This window comes from Erythranthe guttata, chromosome 11, assembly GCF_056151865.1.
Source record: "Erythranthe guttata isolate IM_541 chromosome 11, IM_541, whole genome shotgun sequence".
NCBI lineage: Eukaryota > Viridiplantae > Streptophyta > Magnoliopsida > Lamiales > Phrymaceae > Erythranthe > Erythranthe guttata.
Window position 1 is genome coordinate 16,990,715 of NC_142543.1, and position 19,261 is coordinate 17,009,975.

The following is a 19,261-nucleotide window of genomic DNA, read 5'->3' on the forward strand; positions in this document are numbered from 1 at the left end:
ACGTGAGTATAAGCACGAGTATGAGTACGATTATTAATATGAGTATGAGTACTATTATTAATATGAGTAAGAGTTTAACATGCACGCATTATACATATTTAATATTAGTATTAGTATTAGTATTAGTATTAGTATGAGTATTAGTATCAAGTATTAGTATTAATATTAGTATTAGTATTAGTATTAGTATTAATATTAGTATTAGTATTAGTATTAATATTAATATTAGTATTAGTATTATTAGTGTTAGTATTAGTATTACTATTAATATTAATATTAGTATTAGTATCAGTCTTATTGTATTAGTATCAATATTAGTATCAATATCAGTATCATTATCAATATGAGTATCAGTATCAATATCAATACGAGTAAGAGTACGAATACGAGTAGGACTATAGTATGAGTATGAGTATGAGTATGAGTATGAGTATGAGTATGAGTATGAGTATGAGTATGAGTATGAGTATGAGTATGGGTATGCGTATTAGTATTAGTATTAGTATAGTATTAGTATTAGTATTAGTATTAGTATTAGTATTAGTATTAGTATTAGTATTAGTATTAGCATTAGTATTAGTAGTAACATTAGTATTAGTATTAGTATCAATATCAGTATTAGTATTAGTATTTGTTTTAGAATTAGTATTAGGTTTTAGTGTAGTATTAATGTTAATATTAGAGGTCACATGGGCAAATATGCGTCACAATGTCGAGAGTTATGAGTAGATGTGGTATAAAAATATTTTTCAAGTTACAATATGTCGATATTTACTAATGTTACATGCAATATTCTCTACAAAGAAGCCGATGATACATGATTTTTTGTTTTAAAACACTGGACTGGAAAATGAGATCAATATTGAATTTTCACAAATCTTTTGTTATTTAAACATGTGCAGTTTTTGTATGTTCATGTTTATTTGCAATGAGTATAATTTTCCATGAATAATCGAGTATGTTGTTTTTTGTGCAAAATTAGTCTATTCATACATCTTCATTTGTTATTTATATATTTATATTTTGAAATTGATGAATAATAACATGTTATTCGTCCTCTAATGATAGATTGACTGTAGTTTCATGTTATAATTTACGAACATTTAGATTAATGCGAAACAGTGGTTCATTGATTCGTTTGCTCATCTTGAAGTTCTTGAAGTTGGTTGTGGGATTTCGAAGCGGATGATATTTATAACATTACCATTTTTTTTTTATGTAGACTTTTTTCTGATAAAATGAAAACACTTTTTTTTGTCCGTCGATGTTTTTTAATTTGTTGTTTGTTGTTTTTTACATTAATGCATTTTGATATGAGAATTGATTCCCGTGCATCGCACGGGTGAGATACTAGTTCATATTTAAAATTTAATAATCTATTTAATATTTAAAATATTTTCGACGGACTTTTAGCGAATTTTTCCTAGTATAACAGCAAGAATAAATTACAAATATGAATTTGATTAGGAATCGAAATAGTAGTGTTGTTATATTTCCAATACACACTTGGGCCGGAATTATTATAAATAAAGCCCAATAACTTTCCTTACTTGCCTATTTACCCCAATTCCAAAACCCTAATTCTCTCTCTCCCCCGCTCCCCACATTCCACCCAAGGCGATTTTCAGTTCTTCCGCGGGAGCCGACATGGAAAGTTCTTCCGCCGCCGTCACCACCACCACCGCCGCCGCCATGGAGGTCGATGCCACCGCGAACCCGCCGCGTCAGCCATCAGTTCAATTCGCCCAAAAACCAAACTTCCGGCCCCTAAAAGCGCACGAAATCTCCGGCGGCCAGATCCAATTCCGCAAAGTCTCCGTCCCGCCGCACCGCTACACGCCGCTGAAGAAAGCCTGGCTCGAAATCTACACGCCGATCTACGAGGAGATGAAGATCGACATAAGGATGAACCTCAAAGCCCGGCGGGTCGAGCTGAAGACCCGGCCCGACACGCCGGAGGTCGGAAACCTCCAGAAGTGCGCCGACTTCGCACACGCGTTCATGCTCGGCTTCGACGTGATCGACGCCGTCGCCATGCTCAGAATGGACGAGCTCTACGTCGAGTCCTTCGAGATCAAGGACGTCAAAACCCTAAAAGGGGAGCACTTGTCACGCGCCATTGGGCGATTGAGCGGGAAAGGCGGAAGGACCAAATTCGCAATTGAAAACTCTACGAGGACCAGGATTGTAATTGCTGACACGAAGATTCACATACTCGGTTCGTTTGCGAATATTAAGGTTGCGAGGGATTCGCTCTGCAGCTTGATTTTGGGTTCCCCTGCTGCTAAAGTTTACTCCAAGCTTAGAGCTGTCAGTGCTCGCCTTGCCGAAAGGTTATGAATTTTGAATTTTTTTTTTTTTTGAATTTTTGTTTTGAATTAATCAGTTTTTTGCTATTTGTGATATATAGTAATGGGTGTTCTGAGTTATCTGTTTGTTACGAGATACTGAAATTTTGGCCCGTTTAGTAATTCGAACATTATGCGTATTGGTAATTTATCGGTAGGTGTGTTCTTTTTCGTGCAATTTGTGAGCCCGGCTTCGTGTCTGGTAGTTTGATTTTGAATTGGTAGTTTAATTTTGAATGTAATTATGTCTTTCAGTTCTTATCGGAATTGTTATGCGTTTCTTTTTCTTTTTTCGTGCTATTTTGCTGCAATGACTAATTTGATGTTCATGTTTGTCGAGGTAAAATTGCTTTGATTTGTATTAATGGGATTAGTTCTTGATAACTGAATGGAGTACTCTTTATTAGGGGAGGAAGGTATGTGTTTCTTGGTCATTTAGAGAAATGTGCACTCGACGAATAAAAACCGATAAAAACATGTATTGTACACGAACAATAGATGTTGTAAGATGTTGTAAACTGTAGTGTCCAGAAAATGTATAAATATTTATATTAGGAGCACGGGGCAACTTTAGGGAGAGTATTATCCTTTTCGCTCTTCTCTTGTATCATTTTTATTCCAAGTTTTTTGTACCAAAGCTGCGGAAGAAGGAAACTATGGGCCATGAGACCTCTGAAAAATGCTTTTATTTGTCAAAATAGTCACTGTTTCTTAATCTCTGTTTCTGAATCTCTGAATCTGTTGATCTCTATGATAGCTGAAATTGGTTGATGTCTCATGTGTGTAAGTTTTAGTTGTGACTTCAGAGCAAAATCTATAAGATATAAATATGGTTTGTTAGTATTTCTTCGGTAGAGAAGGATCATATAATATTACCGTATTAATTAATTTTATTTTATTGTTTTGGCCAGCAATATTGCTGTCTTTGACCGCAATATTACTGTTTACGATCATAATATTACTTGTATTAATTAATTTTATCGTCTTGGCTACGATATTGCTGTCTTTGACCGTAATATTACTGTCTACGATCATAATATTACTTTCTCATGCAATGCTTAATATTACTGTTTGAGACAGTAATATTAGTAAAATTGCTGTTCGGGAAAGTTATATTACTATTTGGGTCAGTATATTACGAATATTACTGTTTTGGCATTCATTATTACTATCTCAGACAATAAATTTGTTGTTAACACAAAAAGTTAAAAAAAAAAAAAAGTCAACCCTGGAGACCGGCGACTGCGGAAATAAATTTTAGAAAAAAAAAAGTTAGAAAAAAAGTCATGCCGGAGAACTGCGCGGCAACGCCGAAATCTGGCCGAAAAAAATAATTATTTTCTGAAAAAAAATTATGAAAATAGTTATTTTCTAAAAAAAAAAAAAAAAAGAATATTTAAAAAAAAATTATGAAAATAGGGGTTGATATATTTGATGAAGTTAGAGTATAATGGATGAAATTGATGAAATTATATTATGGAGAGTATTTTTAGACAAAAGACATGTGATGGGTTCATTTGGAAAACTGCTTTTTATACATACGTGCATTTAAGTCGCTTATCATGTGCCTATTTGCTATTTGCCTTTTTTTACACATAAATTACCCATTCTTTCTATACCCAAATTTTATTTTATAAAACAATTTTTTTTCTTTTTTTATTAATTTATTTTTAAACTTTCTCTTTTCATTCAATTATTTATATGTCATTTTCTATTTATGGAATATCATAAATAGGCCACTGAGTGAGAGATTGGGACATTTGACAATAGAATATTGAAGGGAGATGAACCTGTTAAGCTGGACAAGTTTGATGGTTGGTGTAGTGTGTATCTCGAGTCTTTCTACAAAGCTCATTTCTAAGTTTCAATTTGCACGTGCATGCACAAACACTCGGTATTTTGACCCATTTAACCATTTAAGACAAATTTTCACGTGAATTTTGACAGATTCTGACACTCGGTATTTTGACCCATTTAACCATTTAAGACAAATTTTCACGTGAATTTTGACAAATTCTGGTGCAAGCGCGATGCACGTGACTTGGTACGGTTTTTTTTTTTTTTTTTTTGTCTTTTCATCTGAAGATATCATATGAAGTGAAATTAAAAGTTCTATGAACTTAATCAAACTTAATTTAAAACTAGCCCAAATTCAAAATTAATAGATAAAAAACTTGAAAGCTTCCATTTAGGCCTTTTCACTTGAAAATATCGTATGTTTTTTTTTTTTTTTCGTTTTTTCATCTTATATTATTTGTTGCCACATGAACCAAAAAGTTTAAACTTTAAACTGTTTATAGTGAGATGAACCATACTTATATGTCCAGCATGGCCCCTCAAGTACAAGATAGTGATTTATATTTGAAGTCTTGCACTTAGATTTTTATTAAATGAGTTGTGGTGCGGTTCAAACACTTAATCTTAGGTGAGATTTGATTCTGATATCATATTGAATGACCACCTCAATCAAAATTTAAGTTGTTAGTGCGGTGAATCATTCAGTATTTTTATGTCCAACATTATTAGATAAATTTCTACCGTCACTAAATTTCTACGTTCGTTGGACCAAAGAAGTTCTTACTCGAACAAGAAAACTAGACCAATAGACAAAAGTATACCACTAATAGATAAATACTTCTAGATATACATATATAGGAACTTGTCACTAAATTCTAAAAAATTATAAAAATTCCGGATAACTGATTATAAATCTCTGCAGTTGCCTTCTAGAATTTTCACGAAATGATCTATAGTATCACTCTTAGCCGTAGGACTAATCAAATCATATAAAAAATAGGGATGTAAAGTAATATAAATAGCCTTGGCATTTTTTTTAAACTAACAAAGCTAAGCAAACTTTTAAACAATTAAAGTTTACAAAAAGTCTATAAAATAGGATTATTTTTCGAACTATATATGCTTGGGGCTGCAAAATTTTAGCACCCGTCCTGTCGATCTCACTTGTGTTTTGGAGATATTGTAAAGAACTTGTCAATTTCAGTTAAAAATCACCACAAAATATTAGCCGCAACTCTTGCTCAAATATATTTCATTTGCGCGTTTGCTTTTAACTACAAGGCTTCGTAAACAACATGTTAAAAATCTAATCGAATTTCTTCCACGCGAAATCTAATCCTCCGTAATAAATACACTTTTCTATATCACTCATCAAAACCCTTATGTTTCCATAATTTCTTTCGATAATCAAAACCCTAATCCCATACACGATCAGTGCACCGTCCATCTGAAAGCGGTCTGTCTTCACCATAATGAATTGCACAAGTCAGCTTCTCACTGAGAGGGCAATAGTTGGAGGTGCATAATTTAGTATACGTCTATCAATTAAATTAGTAGTTTGTTCTATTTATACATTTGGGATTAAATCATTTCCAAATTTCCAATATACAACAAATATTGGGCCATAATTGTAAATCGGGCCCAATAACTTTTGTTTCTTACCTATTTTTGACCCCAATTCCAAATATTTTTTAGAAAATTAGAAAATGTTTGGATGAAATTATATTTTTAGTTTTATATAGATGTAAAACTGAGAATATTTGGTTGTAGTAAATTTTTATTAGCAAAAGTAGAATATATGAATGTATATGATGATGATAATGATGGTTATATTATAGTATATTATAGTATATTATTATTATTATTATTATTATTATTATTATTATTATTATTATTAGTATTATTATTATTATTATTATTATTATTATTATTATTATTATTATTATTATTATTATTATTATTATTATTATTATTATTATTATTATTATTATTATTATTATTATTATTATTATTATTATTATTATTATTATTATTATTATTATTATTATTATTATTATTATTATTATTATTATTATTATTATTATTATTATTATTATTATTATTATTATTATTATTATTATTATTATTATTATTATTATTATTATTATTATTATTATTATTATTATTATTATTATTATTATTATTATTATTATTATTATTATTATTATTATTATTATTATTATTATTATTATTATTATTATTATTATTATTATTATTATTATTATTATTATTATTATTATTATTATTATTATTATTATTATTATTATTATTATTATTATTATTATTATTATTATTATTATTATTATTATTATTATTATTATTATTATTATTATTATTATTATTATTATTATTATTATTATTATTATTATTATTATTATTATTATTATTATTATTATTATTATTATTATTATTATTATTATTATTATTATTATTATTATTATTATTATTATTATTATTATTATTATTATTATTATTATTATTATTATTATTATTATTATTATTATTATTATTATTATTATTATTATTATTATTATTATTATTATTATTATTATTATTATTATTATTATTATTATTATTATTATTATTATTATTATTATTATTATTATTATTATTATTATTAATTCATTATTATTATTATTATTATTATTAATAATAATATTATTATTACTACTACTACTACTACTATTTTATTTTTTAATTCTTTTAATTTTCTTCTTATCAAATTTCTTGAAATATTTTTTTTTCCTTTATGATAAATCTTAACTTAGTTGCAAATAAAATTAAATTATACATCAATTCAGATTAATATTAAAATTAAAAATAAAGTTAGAAATCAAATTCAATATGTTTAAATTATCAGATAAAATTTAATTATGTGCTAATTCCACAAGGTGATTCCATTTTATTTAAAATAATAGTTGGAAAATGACAAAAAAAAAAAAAAATCAATATAAGCATGACCAATAACAATAGTTAAATCAAATTTAATTGAAGAAAAGAATATAAAATTAAAATTAAGGGTAAATTACAAACACCCCCTGAGGTATGGCCAAATTACAGAAACACCCCTCTTGTTTGGATAATTACAACCACCCCCTCAACTCATCAAATTTAGTGGAATCTTCGAGATTATATGAAATATTATCACTTTTGTACCCGTTTTATCCCATTCAAACTCTACATTATGAAACAAGATGACCATAATATGTGATTTTTAGCTTGTATATATCAGTTTGTGGTGCATCGGAAACTGTAATTTTTACACTAAAAGAGTACGAACTAGAGCACATTTCACGGAATCTAGATGACTATGTTGAATTTGGCACCATAAAGGTGGAGGTCTAAGAAAAAATCATAGTTGAGGGGCGTAGATGTAATTATCCAAACAAGAGGGGGGTTTTTGTACTTTGACCATACCTCGGGGGGGTGTTTGTAATTTACCCTAAAATTAAAGAAATTAAAGAACACCGTAAAATCAAACGCACTCCTATTCTCCCTCCCCACTAGGCCACTACTCTAACGTTCAACGTAGAGTATTAATCAATTCCTATTTTAAAGGAGGGTTACCATAATTATAGCATAAATAATAATTAACACGTGTCTTTTAACAAATCAAATCCGATTTCTTCATTATAACGGATCATCCGTTTATAATCACACTCAGAAAATATGGAGAAAAAAAAAAAAACCAAAATTGAATACACGATGTGTATGAACTGCAACACACGATTTGTAATCTCTCAACAACTTCTCTCCTCAAACCTATATTTGCGTTGACCTCTGCAACAATAAAACAAAAACGGGATCTTCTTCTTTAACCTCTGCAACAATAAAACAATAAACTAATATTATTGCTGTGAGGTTTTTTATTATTTTTCTTTCAGAATAAAAGAAACGTGGGTTGTGCCGTGTTTTTGGCCACGTTTCATAAACAAAACGAGACTCCTTTTTCGATATCTACAGCCTTATATCTCATTCCAAGTTTCCTGTGTTTTTTGTTTGAATTTTTATTTTTTATTTTTTATCAACTGCTCAAGTTTATATGTTGGTTTTGAATTGTATCCATATAATCAGTGGCGTATCTAGTAGTGGGCAAGGGTGTGCAGCTGCACACCCTTGGTTTTCAGAAAAAAATATTTTTGTATACATATGATATATACCATTAACTGTGAAAATCTTACAAGATTGTTTTGGCAGTTCAAGTGGCAAGGTGTGTTTACTACATATTACTTGGTGCAGGGATAGATTTCTTTTTTTCTTTTTAATTTCCAAGAAATGCACATTTTTGTACCCTATAACTCTAATTTCTTTAATATTTTCATCAAAATTTTCTCTAAATATTTCTAAATTTTCCTAAAATTTGCAAATATTTTTTTTTTAATTTTAAATTTTTACATATTTCTATTGTTTTGAGCTTATACTATTAAAAAAAAAAAGTTCGGGGGCGCTGCCCTTGAACCCCCGGAATTTTTCCGTCCATCATATTTATTAAATATTATTTAATTTTTGTTATTATACTCACTTTCGAACACCCTTAGCGGAAATCCTGGATTCGCCACTGCATATAATGATTTCTCAAGGATTTAGTTTATGTTGGTTCATATCACTTAACTATTGTCTCTAATTTATATTTTGCTACCGTTGGCTTCTCTTTGTATAGTCTTCACTGTGATTTTTATTCTATTCCGTTCCACGCACATTTGTTCATGTTGAGAGTTATCGTGTGTATTCTGATATGGCTATGTTGACATTCATGCAGAATGGCTCCAAATGTTACGAATATAGTTGATACTTCATATTTGTATCATTAATTATAGTTTTATGTATTTTTTCAGGGTGGGATAGATAATACACGTTTCCATTAAAAACAATCATTATTCCACCACGCTTTAACCTGAAGCTTTTTGCCGATCAGAAGACCTATGAAAAGAATTGATGTTCTAACAAGACTTCAAGCCACGAAAGCTCATCAATTGGCAATGGAATCATCCACAATTATGTGGCCTGCAATTATTTATTTAGATTTATTTTACATCATATGTCTAAATTTCACATCACATAATAGTTGCTAACGATTTTGATTTTTTTGTACAACTCAGGCATAGTTTTTTTTCACAGTGACTCACCGTATGTCAGCCATAAGAAGAAGAACAAGGAGGAAGAAGAAGAACAAGGAGGAAGAAGAAGAAGAAGAATGAAAGGAAAGAAAGGCAGGAAGATGCATAAGAGAAAGACAAAGACGAGGAGGAGGACCAAGAGGAGGAGAAAGAAGACGATGATGACTAAGAGGAGGAGAAAGAAGAGGAAGAGAAAGAGGATGAAGACAAAGAAGCGGAAGATGGAGAAGAACAAGATGTGGAAGAATAGGAGGAAGAAGAGGAGGAGAAGAAGATGGAAGAAACATGAAGAAGAAGCGGGAAGAAGAGGCACGAAGAAGAAGAAGTAAAATAAAAAAACAAAAAAAAAATAAGAAGAAGAGGAAGAAGAAGAAGAAGAAAAAACTGGAGGAGGATGATGATGAGAAGAAGAAGAAGAAGAAGAAGAAGAAGAAGAAGAAGGAGGAGGAGCAGAAGAAGGAGAAGAAGGATGAGAAGGTGGAGGAGGTGGAGGAAGAGGAGTAAGAGGAGAAGGATGAGCAGGAGGAGGAGGAAGAGAAGTAGAAGAAGGGAGGAGAAGGATAATGAGGAGTAGGATGAGGAGCAGGAGAACCAGAAGGATAACCAGAAACAAAAGAAGGAGAAATATGAGGAGGAGAATGAGGAAAAGAAGAAGGAGAAAAATAAGAAGAATGAGGAGAAGGAGAAGGAGAAGCAGAAGGAGAGAAGGAGAAGAAGTAATGAGAAGAAGAAGAAGAAGAATAAGGAGAAGAAAGAGGAAAATGAGGAGAAGAAGAAGGAGAAAGAGAAGTAGAATGAGGAGGAGAAGAAGGAGAAGAAAGAGGAAAATGAGGAGAAGAAGAAGGAGAAGGAGAAGGAGAAGGAGAAGTACAAGGAGGAGGAGGAGGAGGAGGAGGAGGAGGAGAAAGAGAAGAAAAAGAAGGAGGGGGAGGAGAAACATGAGTGGGTGGGAGGTTTGTGAAGAAGAAACATAAATGTGTGAGGGGTTTGTGTGTGTGCTATTAAATAAAGAAAAATGAAGTTTTTTATATGTTTGTGTGATATCGATTTTCATTAAAAGTATAAATGTCATTACCTATTTATTATTTAGGCGGTATTTAAATGAGAAACATTTGATATTTGAAATAGCCATCCCCTTTGATAAATTTGTATTAATTATTATCTAACATATATTTTTATATATTGACACTTGGTATATATATATTTATTGCAGGATGAAAAATATATGCTACAATAAAATAAGGTAATAGCAAAGTAATTTGAATTTCACAAATATATTTTAATATTATTAGATACATTTTTTATTACAATTTGTTCTATCATGTTTTTAAATAATTATTTTTTTCCTTTGTGGAATTCGAACCCGTGCAACGCACGGGCACGACTACTAGTTGAGTATAAAAACTGGTAACGGTTTTAAAAACAAAACCTAACGTGACCTAATTCTCTCTCCCGCTCCCCACATTCCAGCCAAAGGCGTTTTTCAGTTTCTTCCGCGGAGCCAACATGGAAAGTTCTTCCGCCGCCACCACCACCACCGCCGCCGCCATGGAGGTCGATGCCACCGCGAATCCTTTGCGTCAGCCTTCAGTTCAATTCGCCCATAAACCAAACTTCTGCCCACTAAAACCGCACGAAATCTCCGGCGGCCAGATCCAATTCCGCAAAGTCTCCGTACCGCCGCACCGCTACACGCCGCTGAAGAAAGCCTGGCTAGAAATCTACACGCCGATCTACGAGGAGATGAAGATCGACATAAGGATGAACCTCAAAGCCCGGCGGGTCGAGCTGAAGACCCGGCCCGACACGCCGGAGGTCGGCAACCTCCAGAAGTGCGCCGACTTCGCCCACGCGTTCATGCTCGGCTTCGACGTGATCGACACCGTCGCCATGCTCAGAATGGACGAGCTCTACGTTGAATCCTTCGAGATTAAGGATGTCAAAACCCTAAAAGGGGAGCACTTGTCACGTGCCATTGGACGATTGAGCGGGAAAGGCGGAAGGACCAAATTCGCAATTGAAAACTCTACGAGGACCAGGATTGTAATTGATGACACGAATATTCATATACTCGGTTCGTTTGCGAATATTAAGGCTGCGAGGGATTCGCTCTGCAGCTTGATTTTGGGTTCCCCTGCTACTAAAGTTTACTCCAAGCTTAGAGCTGTCAGTGCTCGCCTTGAGGAAAGTTATGAATTTTGAAATTTTTAGTTTTTTAATTTTAATTTTCTGTTTTGAATTAATCAGTTTTTGCTATTTGTGATGTATAGTATAATGGGTATTCTGAGTTATCTGTTTGTTGTGGATGCTAAAATTTTGACCCGTTTAGTAATTCGAATTTTGATGCGTATTGGGAATTTATCGGTAGGTGTGTTCGTTTTCGTGCAATTTGTGAGCCCGGCTTTGCGTCTGTTAGTTTTATTTTGAATGTAATTATGAGTCTAATGGCTAATGTGTCTTTTAGTTTTTATCGGAATTGTTATGCTGTTTCTTTTTTTCGTTCGATTTCGCTGTTTGTGTCTATTAGTTCAACGAGTAATGACTAATTTGATGTTCGTTTTGTCGAGGTAAAATTGCTTTGATTTGTACTATGCCATTAGTTCTTGATAACTAAATGAATTGGACAAATAGAAGGGTATTAATTTAGGGTATTTCTTTGCAGTTTACTGAAAGATATCATATGAGGTGAAATTGAGAGTTCCAAGTACTCAAGGAAACTTAATTTAAAACTTGTCAAAATTCGAAATTAATAGAAAAATACTTGGGTTCTTCTACCATGGAGTTTCTCCCCCATCAATATATTGTGTGTAATGTAGAATAAATTGTTGCATATATCAATAATTTATTACAGTACTTAGAAGAAAAAAATGTAATTCCCTTATCGGTCTCCAAGATCGGCCTTGCAGATGTGGTTGCTTAGGGCACCAACCTAAAAGGACCCCTCAATATATTTTGATTTGTTCGACCCTACACCCAGTGAAAAACACTGGGTGGGTCTTCTGCTAGGGGTTTTAGAAAAATAAAAAAAAAGAACACATGGCAGCAGAAGACTCACCCGGTGTTATTCACCGGGTGTAGGGTTGAAGGAACCATATATTTTATAGTTTATACATATTTTCATACAATTCTAATAATTAAAATAACATTATTAATTTCAGAAATTCATCATAATCCAACTTCAATTTTGAGATACAAGAAGTCAGTTTTCAAAATTTCTTTTAATATACACACCAAATAGAATTGTCGTATATTGTAATTTCATTGAGGATTAAATCACATTTAATTATCTTTTAATAGTGTAATTGTTTATATTATTTGTTGCCACATGAACAAAAAAGTTTAAATGGATAGTTAGACGAATCATTTAATATTTATATGTCCAACATGGGCCCACAAGTAAAAGCTAGCGATTTATATTTGAAGCCTTGGACTTGGAATTTTTTTATACGAGTTGTGGTACGATTCGAAGACAGGATGTTACGTTGTATCTGTCTCTGATACTATATTGAATGACAATATCAACCAAAATTGAAGTTGTTGCGAGGCGAATCATTCAATATTATTGTCCAACACTATTAGATAAATTTCTATCGTCATCGATTTTTTTTTACAAAGCCCATTTTTTTATATGAATATTGTGTTTTGAAATACCGTTTTATTTTAATAAATTTAATAAAACGATGGTAAAAATAAAATATTTTGGATCAATGTTTACGTTCATTGCACCAAAGAAGTTCTTACTCGAACAAGAAAACTAGACCAATAGACAAAAGTATACCACTAATAGATACATACTTCTAGAAATACATGTATAGGAACTTACTTGTCACTAAATTGTAAAACAAGTAAAAATTTCGGATAAGTTGTCACTAAATTGCCTTCTAGAATTTTCACGAAATGATCTATAGTATCACTCTCAGCCGTAGGACCAATCAAATCATATAAAAAATAGGTATGTAAAGTAATATAAATAGGCTTAGGATTTTTTTTTTTAACTAACCAAGCTAAGCAAACTTGTAAACATTTAAAGTTTTCGAAGAGTCTATAAAATAGGATTATAGACTATTCAATTCCAATTTCCTTCGAAAAGCGGTATCTCGGATCGAATATCCGAGAGAACAAGGAGACACTCACATTTGGAGTGTCCGGTTATGATTGAAATCGCAGTTTTCGAATCTGATTGGATTTCGACTTAATTCAATTCCAATTTCCTTGCGAGCTCGAGTCCATCTCGAATGGCCACCATCTCTATCATCAAAACTGAGATCACATAATTGTTTGAATGCTCCATCTGAAAGTGTTTTGCCTTCGCGGTGACAAATTGCCCACGACAATTTCTAACCACTAAACCTTATCCGACGGTAACATTGGATGCTCGAAAAGAGCCGTCGCAGCTAACAACGTTGTATCCTGAAAAGTCTGAATATTTCCATTGTAAAAGCTTTGATTGCCGTCGTTGGTTGTCGTCCAAGAATATCCTCTTATAATCACAAATTGGCGATGCGTTCGCCATATCTCAAGAACTAAAAAATCTTGAAGAAGGTGCAAGTATTGAATGTATAGGAAGAAAATTGAATAGATTCGGTGAGTTCAACTATGGAGTTGGTCTACACATAGGGTTGATCTTAAGCTTTAAACCGTTTGTTTGTGGGACAAGTATGTTCTCTAGATATAATTGTATAAGGAAAGTTTGTGGGACAAGTATGTTCAACTACGTAATTCCATGTATACATTTTGCATGTAACAAGTATTTTGGAGTACGTAATTTCTATATATATACAAGTCTAGATTCAATTCTTGAATTTTTATTTCTTGTTTGGTGCAATTTATCTGTTCATTTTAATGATTTTGTTAACGAAGTGTGGTGTAATTTAGGTTTTATTTATTATTATTAGGGATTTTAATGAATAAGTTGCTGACGAACCATCTTCATTATCTCTTTCGTCAATAAGCCTATTCCTTTAATATGTATTATAAATAAAGAAAACACTAATGTATATGATAAAATTACTCCCAACCCTTTAAATTCATTTTCTAATTGTAACCCCAATTTAACTTCTATTTAATCATTTTTTACCATAAAAATTCCATTTTAACTTTTTCTTTTTTTGAATTTTTTTTCGCCGCTGGTTTCTCGCGTGGACTTTTTTATTTTTTGTTTTTTCCGTCGCCGGTCTCCGACGTCTTTTTCATTTTTTATTTTTTTCCCTAAAAAATTTTTTTTTTTAAGTCCGCCGGTGAACGTTGACCGTAGTTGTACTGTCACTAACAGTAATTATACTGTCGTTGACAGTACAATTGTTGCAACCATAACAATATTATTATTTTTTGGCATTTTTTTAATTTTGTTTGATTTGTTGATAAGTCAACGTAATTATATTACTGTCATAGACGGTAAAATTACTGTAACCACAATAAAATTACTGTCAACCACATCATTTTTTTTTTTGGCATTTTTGTCTTCGTTTGATTTGTTGACTGATTAATGTAATAATATTACTGTCTACTATTGTAATATTACTATAAACACAATAATATTACTGTGGTGGACGGTAATATTACTGTGGATGACAGTAATATTAATGTCAACCACATCAATATTTATTCTTTTGGTTTTTTATGATGTTTGTCTTTGTTGAACGGTTAACATATTAATATTACTCTAATACCCTGTTAATATTTCTTTTTGTTGTGTTAATATTACTGTGCTAGCGAGTAATATAACAATATTACTATGTTAACTGTAGTATAATTAATATTACTCTGTTAAACAGTAGTATAGTTAATATGACGATCAACCACAACAATATTACTGTTTAAACGGGCAAAAAGACAACGTCAGAAACTGGCGGAAAAAAAAATAAAAAAAAGTCAACACCGGCAACGGGCGAAATTGTACTCAAAATTGAGTTTTAAGTCAAAATTGAATAATTTGTAAAATTTGGGATCAAATTAAGGTTAAATTAAATTAAATGATGAAAGCATATTAAAATAGAGTAAAAAGCAGTTTACCCCCTAAATTAAAGCCCATTTTGCACTTTGCCCCCCAAACAAAAAAAATTTGCACGTTTTTACCTGAACTCGTTAATTCGTTGCACGATGCCACCTGAACTCAATTTTCCGGCAATTTTGACCGGAAAGTTAAAACATGTGGCTTGCACGTGACATTTGCAGGGGTATATTCGTCCATTCACTTACATGCTATATATTAAATATAAATTAATCTTTAAAAAACAAAAAAAAAAAAAAGGGAAAAACAAAACAAAATTACCAAAACCACAATCAGACGTCACATTCGAGGATATGACCTCAAGCTTCAAAGTCTCACCGGAATCTCGCCTGCGACAAGCAACGAAAGACGCTGGTGGAATCGCCGGCCTCAACGTCCTCCGTATCATCAACGAACCCACCGCCGCCGAACATCCTCGGCCTGGACAAGAAAAGCTCCGGATCCGGCGAGCAGAACATCCTCGTCTTCGATTTAGGCGGCGGCACTTTCGACGTTTCATTACTCACCATAGAAGAAGGCATATAATTCGAAGTGAAAGCCACCGCCGGCGACACTCACCTCGGCGGCGAAGACTTTGACAACCGCCTGGTCAACCACTTCGTCTCCGAATTCCGGCGAAAGAACAAAAGGGACATAAGCGGGAACGCCAGAGCTCTAAGGAGACTCAGAACCGCCTGCGAAAGAGCGAAAAGAACCCTCTCCTCCACCACGCAAACGACAGTCGAAGTCGATTCGTTATTCGAAGGGATTGATTTCTAAGCCACCATTACTAGAGCGAGATTCGAAGAACTATGTATGGACATGTTCGTGAGGTGTATGGAGCCCGTCGAAAAGTGCTTATGGGATAAGAAAATCCATAAATCTACGGTGCACGAGGTGGTTCTCGTCGGCGGCTCCACCCGAATCCCGAAAGTCCAGCAGCTGCTGCAAGACTGCTTCAATGGTGGTGCCATGGTGGTCTACGGGATGAGTGGATGACAACTCATTTTTGTTCTTTTTCCTTTTTATTTATTTATTATTATTATTATTTTGTTTTAAATATTAAAATATATAATGTAAGGGAAGTGACCAATTTGCCCCTGCAAATCTCATGTGCAATATACGTGTAGTCATATTTCCGTCAAAATTGCCGGAATATTCCTTTTAGGAGGCACCGTGCAATGAATTAACGAGTTTAGGTAAGAACGTGCAAATTTTTTTTGTTTGGGAGGCAAAGTGCAAAACGGGCTTTAATTTAGGGGGTAAACTGCTTTTTACTCATTAAAATATGAATGGATATTTTAGTTATTTACACTCATCTGAATAATGTCTGAACTTTTTTGTAAAATAATTTTTTGTATGAACCCCTTTATGAAAAAGTCTCCATGGGCTTATTTATAGTGTGCCTTATTTATTATTTTTAAGTTTCTAAAAGTTAGTTATTTCTTTTTTGGTGGAATTTACGTTTGGGGTTCTTTGAATATTATAACCTATTATTAATTTTTTAGAATTTACTCAAAAAAATACATAACTGATAAGTGTTCATTTTGCATGATTTTCACTTATCAATTCTTCGAGTTTTGGTCTCGTTTGTCCGAGTTTTCGGCTTTATTTGTATATATTATGTTGTTTTTGTTTTATTTATATTTTAGGTAAAGAGAAGCTATTTTTGCCGATTCGAAACGATTTTGGAAGCGAAGCCGAGAACCAAACCAAACACGTGCAAAAGTGCATTCTCGCGGATTGTGGCAGTGTTTGGTATTTCAAGCATAACTTTTGCATACGACCTCCGATTGGGCTGATTCAAGTGGATTTAGAAAGCTAACTTCAAGGGCTACAACTTTTGTGAAATGCACAATTGTCGAATTCGGGCTGAAAAAGGGTGAAAAAAGTGTTTGAAGTTGACGCAGAGGCCAGATCGCGATCCATAATCACCGGATCGCGATCTGGTGGCAAATTCCAGTAGCAGCGAAAAGTTGGGGCAGATCGCGATCCGCACTTCCTGGATCGCGATCTGGGAAGGCGGTGGGCAGTTTTCGAGGTTGCCAGATCGCGATCCAAGAGGCCCAGATCGCGATCTGGGCACAGAAATCGAGACTAGATATTTTTCTTTGATTTTTCACTATAAATATAAGGTCTCTTTTTCATTTTTAACACTCTCGATCAAAAACTTGATACGCGTAAAACCTACGTATGAAAAACCGCAAGTGTACAGTATCGCGTTTTGTAGAATAGTGAATTCCAGATATCGATCCACAGGGAATTAAGTTCCTAAATCTACCAAGTACCGTAATTATACTATCCTAAACTCTATCTAGACGAAGGAAATAATGGGGGATGAAATGAAGCAAAAAGGAAACAAAAATAAAAACAACGGTCCGCCAGTATAATCGAGGAATTCCGACGTGTGATGGCTTCTAGGGTAAAATCCACCAGTGTACTATCGATAAAGATCTACAAATCCGAATCTAATGTCAATTCTATGTTCGCTAACCCAGACACTAAAATACCCTAACCCCCGTCTCCAGTGTAGTTAGAGTCTACCCACAGGTCCGACGTCTCCGTTCAGAACCTGATATTAAGAGAGCATTTAGGTCAAGTCCTTAAGGGCTACCCGAGGTGCATCACGTCTCCGTTTCCACAACCCGAGCTATGTTTTCCTAAAATCAAACGAGAAATCCTCTCTCGAGTTCATTCCCATTTAGAATCAATTCAACTGTTGGCCAAACAATCGAAAGCATTTAATACAGGAAAACATAAACAGAATCAAAGAACGACAAATAGATCACAGATCTGGAAATCAAAATCAATATATACAAGGTTTCATTTCCCTAGAAGAAAATGCTCAGTTCATTACAAACATAGCATTAAAATGAAGAACACGAGAAGTTATAAACTAAACGTAAAGAAAAGCTTATGAAAAACCCGAGTCGAAACCCTCGTCGAAGCTTCCCGCGAAGAACTGGCGAGAACCGAAGAGAAAACCGAAGAAGAAGTCGAGAGATAATCGAGAGATTATCGAGAGTGTTAAAAATGAAAAAGAGACCTTATATTTATAGTGAAAAATCAAAGAAAAATATCTAGTCTCGATTTCTGTGCCCAGATCGCGATCTGGGCCTCTTGGATCGCGATCTGGCAACCTCGAAAACTGCCCACCGCCTTCCCAGATCGCGATCCAGGAAGTGCGGATCGCGATCTGCCCCAACTTTTCGCTGCTACTGGAATTTGCCACCAGATCGCGATCCGGTGATTATGGATCGCGATCTGGCCTCTGCGTCAACTTCAAACACTTTTTTCACCCTTTTTCAGCCCGAATTCGACAATTGTGCATTTCACAAAAGTTGTAGCCCTTGAAGTTAGCTTTCTAAATCCACTTGAATCAGCCCAATCGGAGGTCGTATGCAAAAGTTATGCTTGAAATACCAAACACTGCCACAATCCGCGAGAATGCACTTTTGCACGTGTTTGGTTTGGTTCTCGGCTTCGCTTCCAAAATCGTTTCGAATCGGCAAAAATAGCTTCTCTTTACCTAAAATATAAATAAAACAAAAACAACATAATATATACAAATAAAGCCGAAAACTCGGACAAACGAGACCAAAACTCGAAGAATTGATAAGTGAAAATCATGCAAAATGAACACTTATCACACCCTCAAACTTAGATCTTTACTCGTCCCGAGTAAATCAAAACAAAACTACGACACCAAAACAAAAACGACAAACGAAAGAAAAAACTAAACCTAGGCCACTAACGTAGGGAATCACGATTGCATTTAGCGTATGCAACAAACCGTTGAACCCCTGGGTACCCCCAAAGGACGAGTTGTGTCTCGTGAGGGTTTTCAGACAACACACCCACAAAGTTGCCGGATTGGTCAAAGCATTGCAATTAATTCCAAAGATGAAACGAGCTAGATAACCTAAAATCTTAGAATGGCATACGGCTCAAGGTATTCGACTTTCTTACCG

At 33.3% G+C, this 19,261-nt stretch overlaps 2 protein-coding genes across 2 annotated transcripts; both read left to right on the plus strand.

The window, feature by feature from the left end:
* Positions 1–1,557: 1,557 nt before the first annotated feature.
* On the plus strand, positions 1,558–2,634 carry LOC105955867 (uncharacterized). The gene has a single exon (XM_012979665.2). The coding sequence runs from the start codon at positions 1,648–1,650 to the stop codon at positions 2,338–2,340; it is 693 nt and encodes a 230-aa protein (XP_012835119.1). The 5' UTR covers positions 1,558–1,647; the 3' UTR covers positions 2,341–2,634.
* An 8,068-nt stretch (positions 2,635–10,702) lies between these two features.
* Positions 10,703–11,658, plus strand: LOC105955857 (uncharacterized). Its single transcript, XM_012979657.2, has one exon. The coding sequence runs from the start codon at positions 10,808–10,810 to the stop codon at positions 11,501–11,503; it is 696 nt and encodes a 231-aa protein (XP_012835111.1). The 5' UTR covers positions 10,703–10,807; the 3' UTR covers positions 11,504–11,658.
* The last annotated feature ends 7,603 nt before the right edge of the window (positions 11,659–19,261 follow it).

Bases quoted from the DNA above. Each gene is read 5' to 3' on its own strand.
- LOC105955867 (XM_012979665.2), top strand. From the start codon at position 1,648: ATGGAAAGTTCTTCCGCCGCCGTCACCACCACCACCGCCGCCGCCATG.
- LOC105955857 (XM_012979657.2), top strand. From the start codon at position 10,808: ATGGAAAGTTCTTCCGCCGCCACCACCACCACCGCCGCCGCCATGGAG.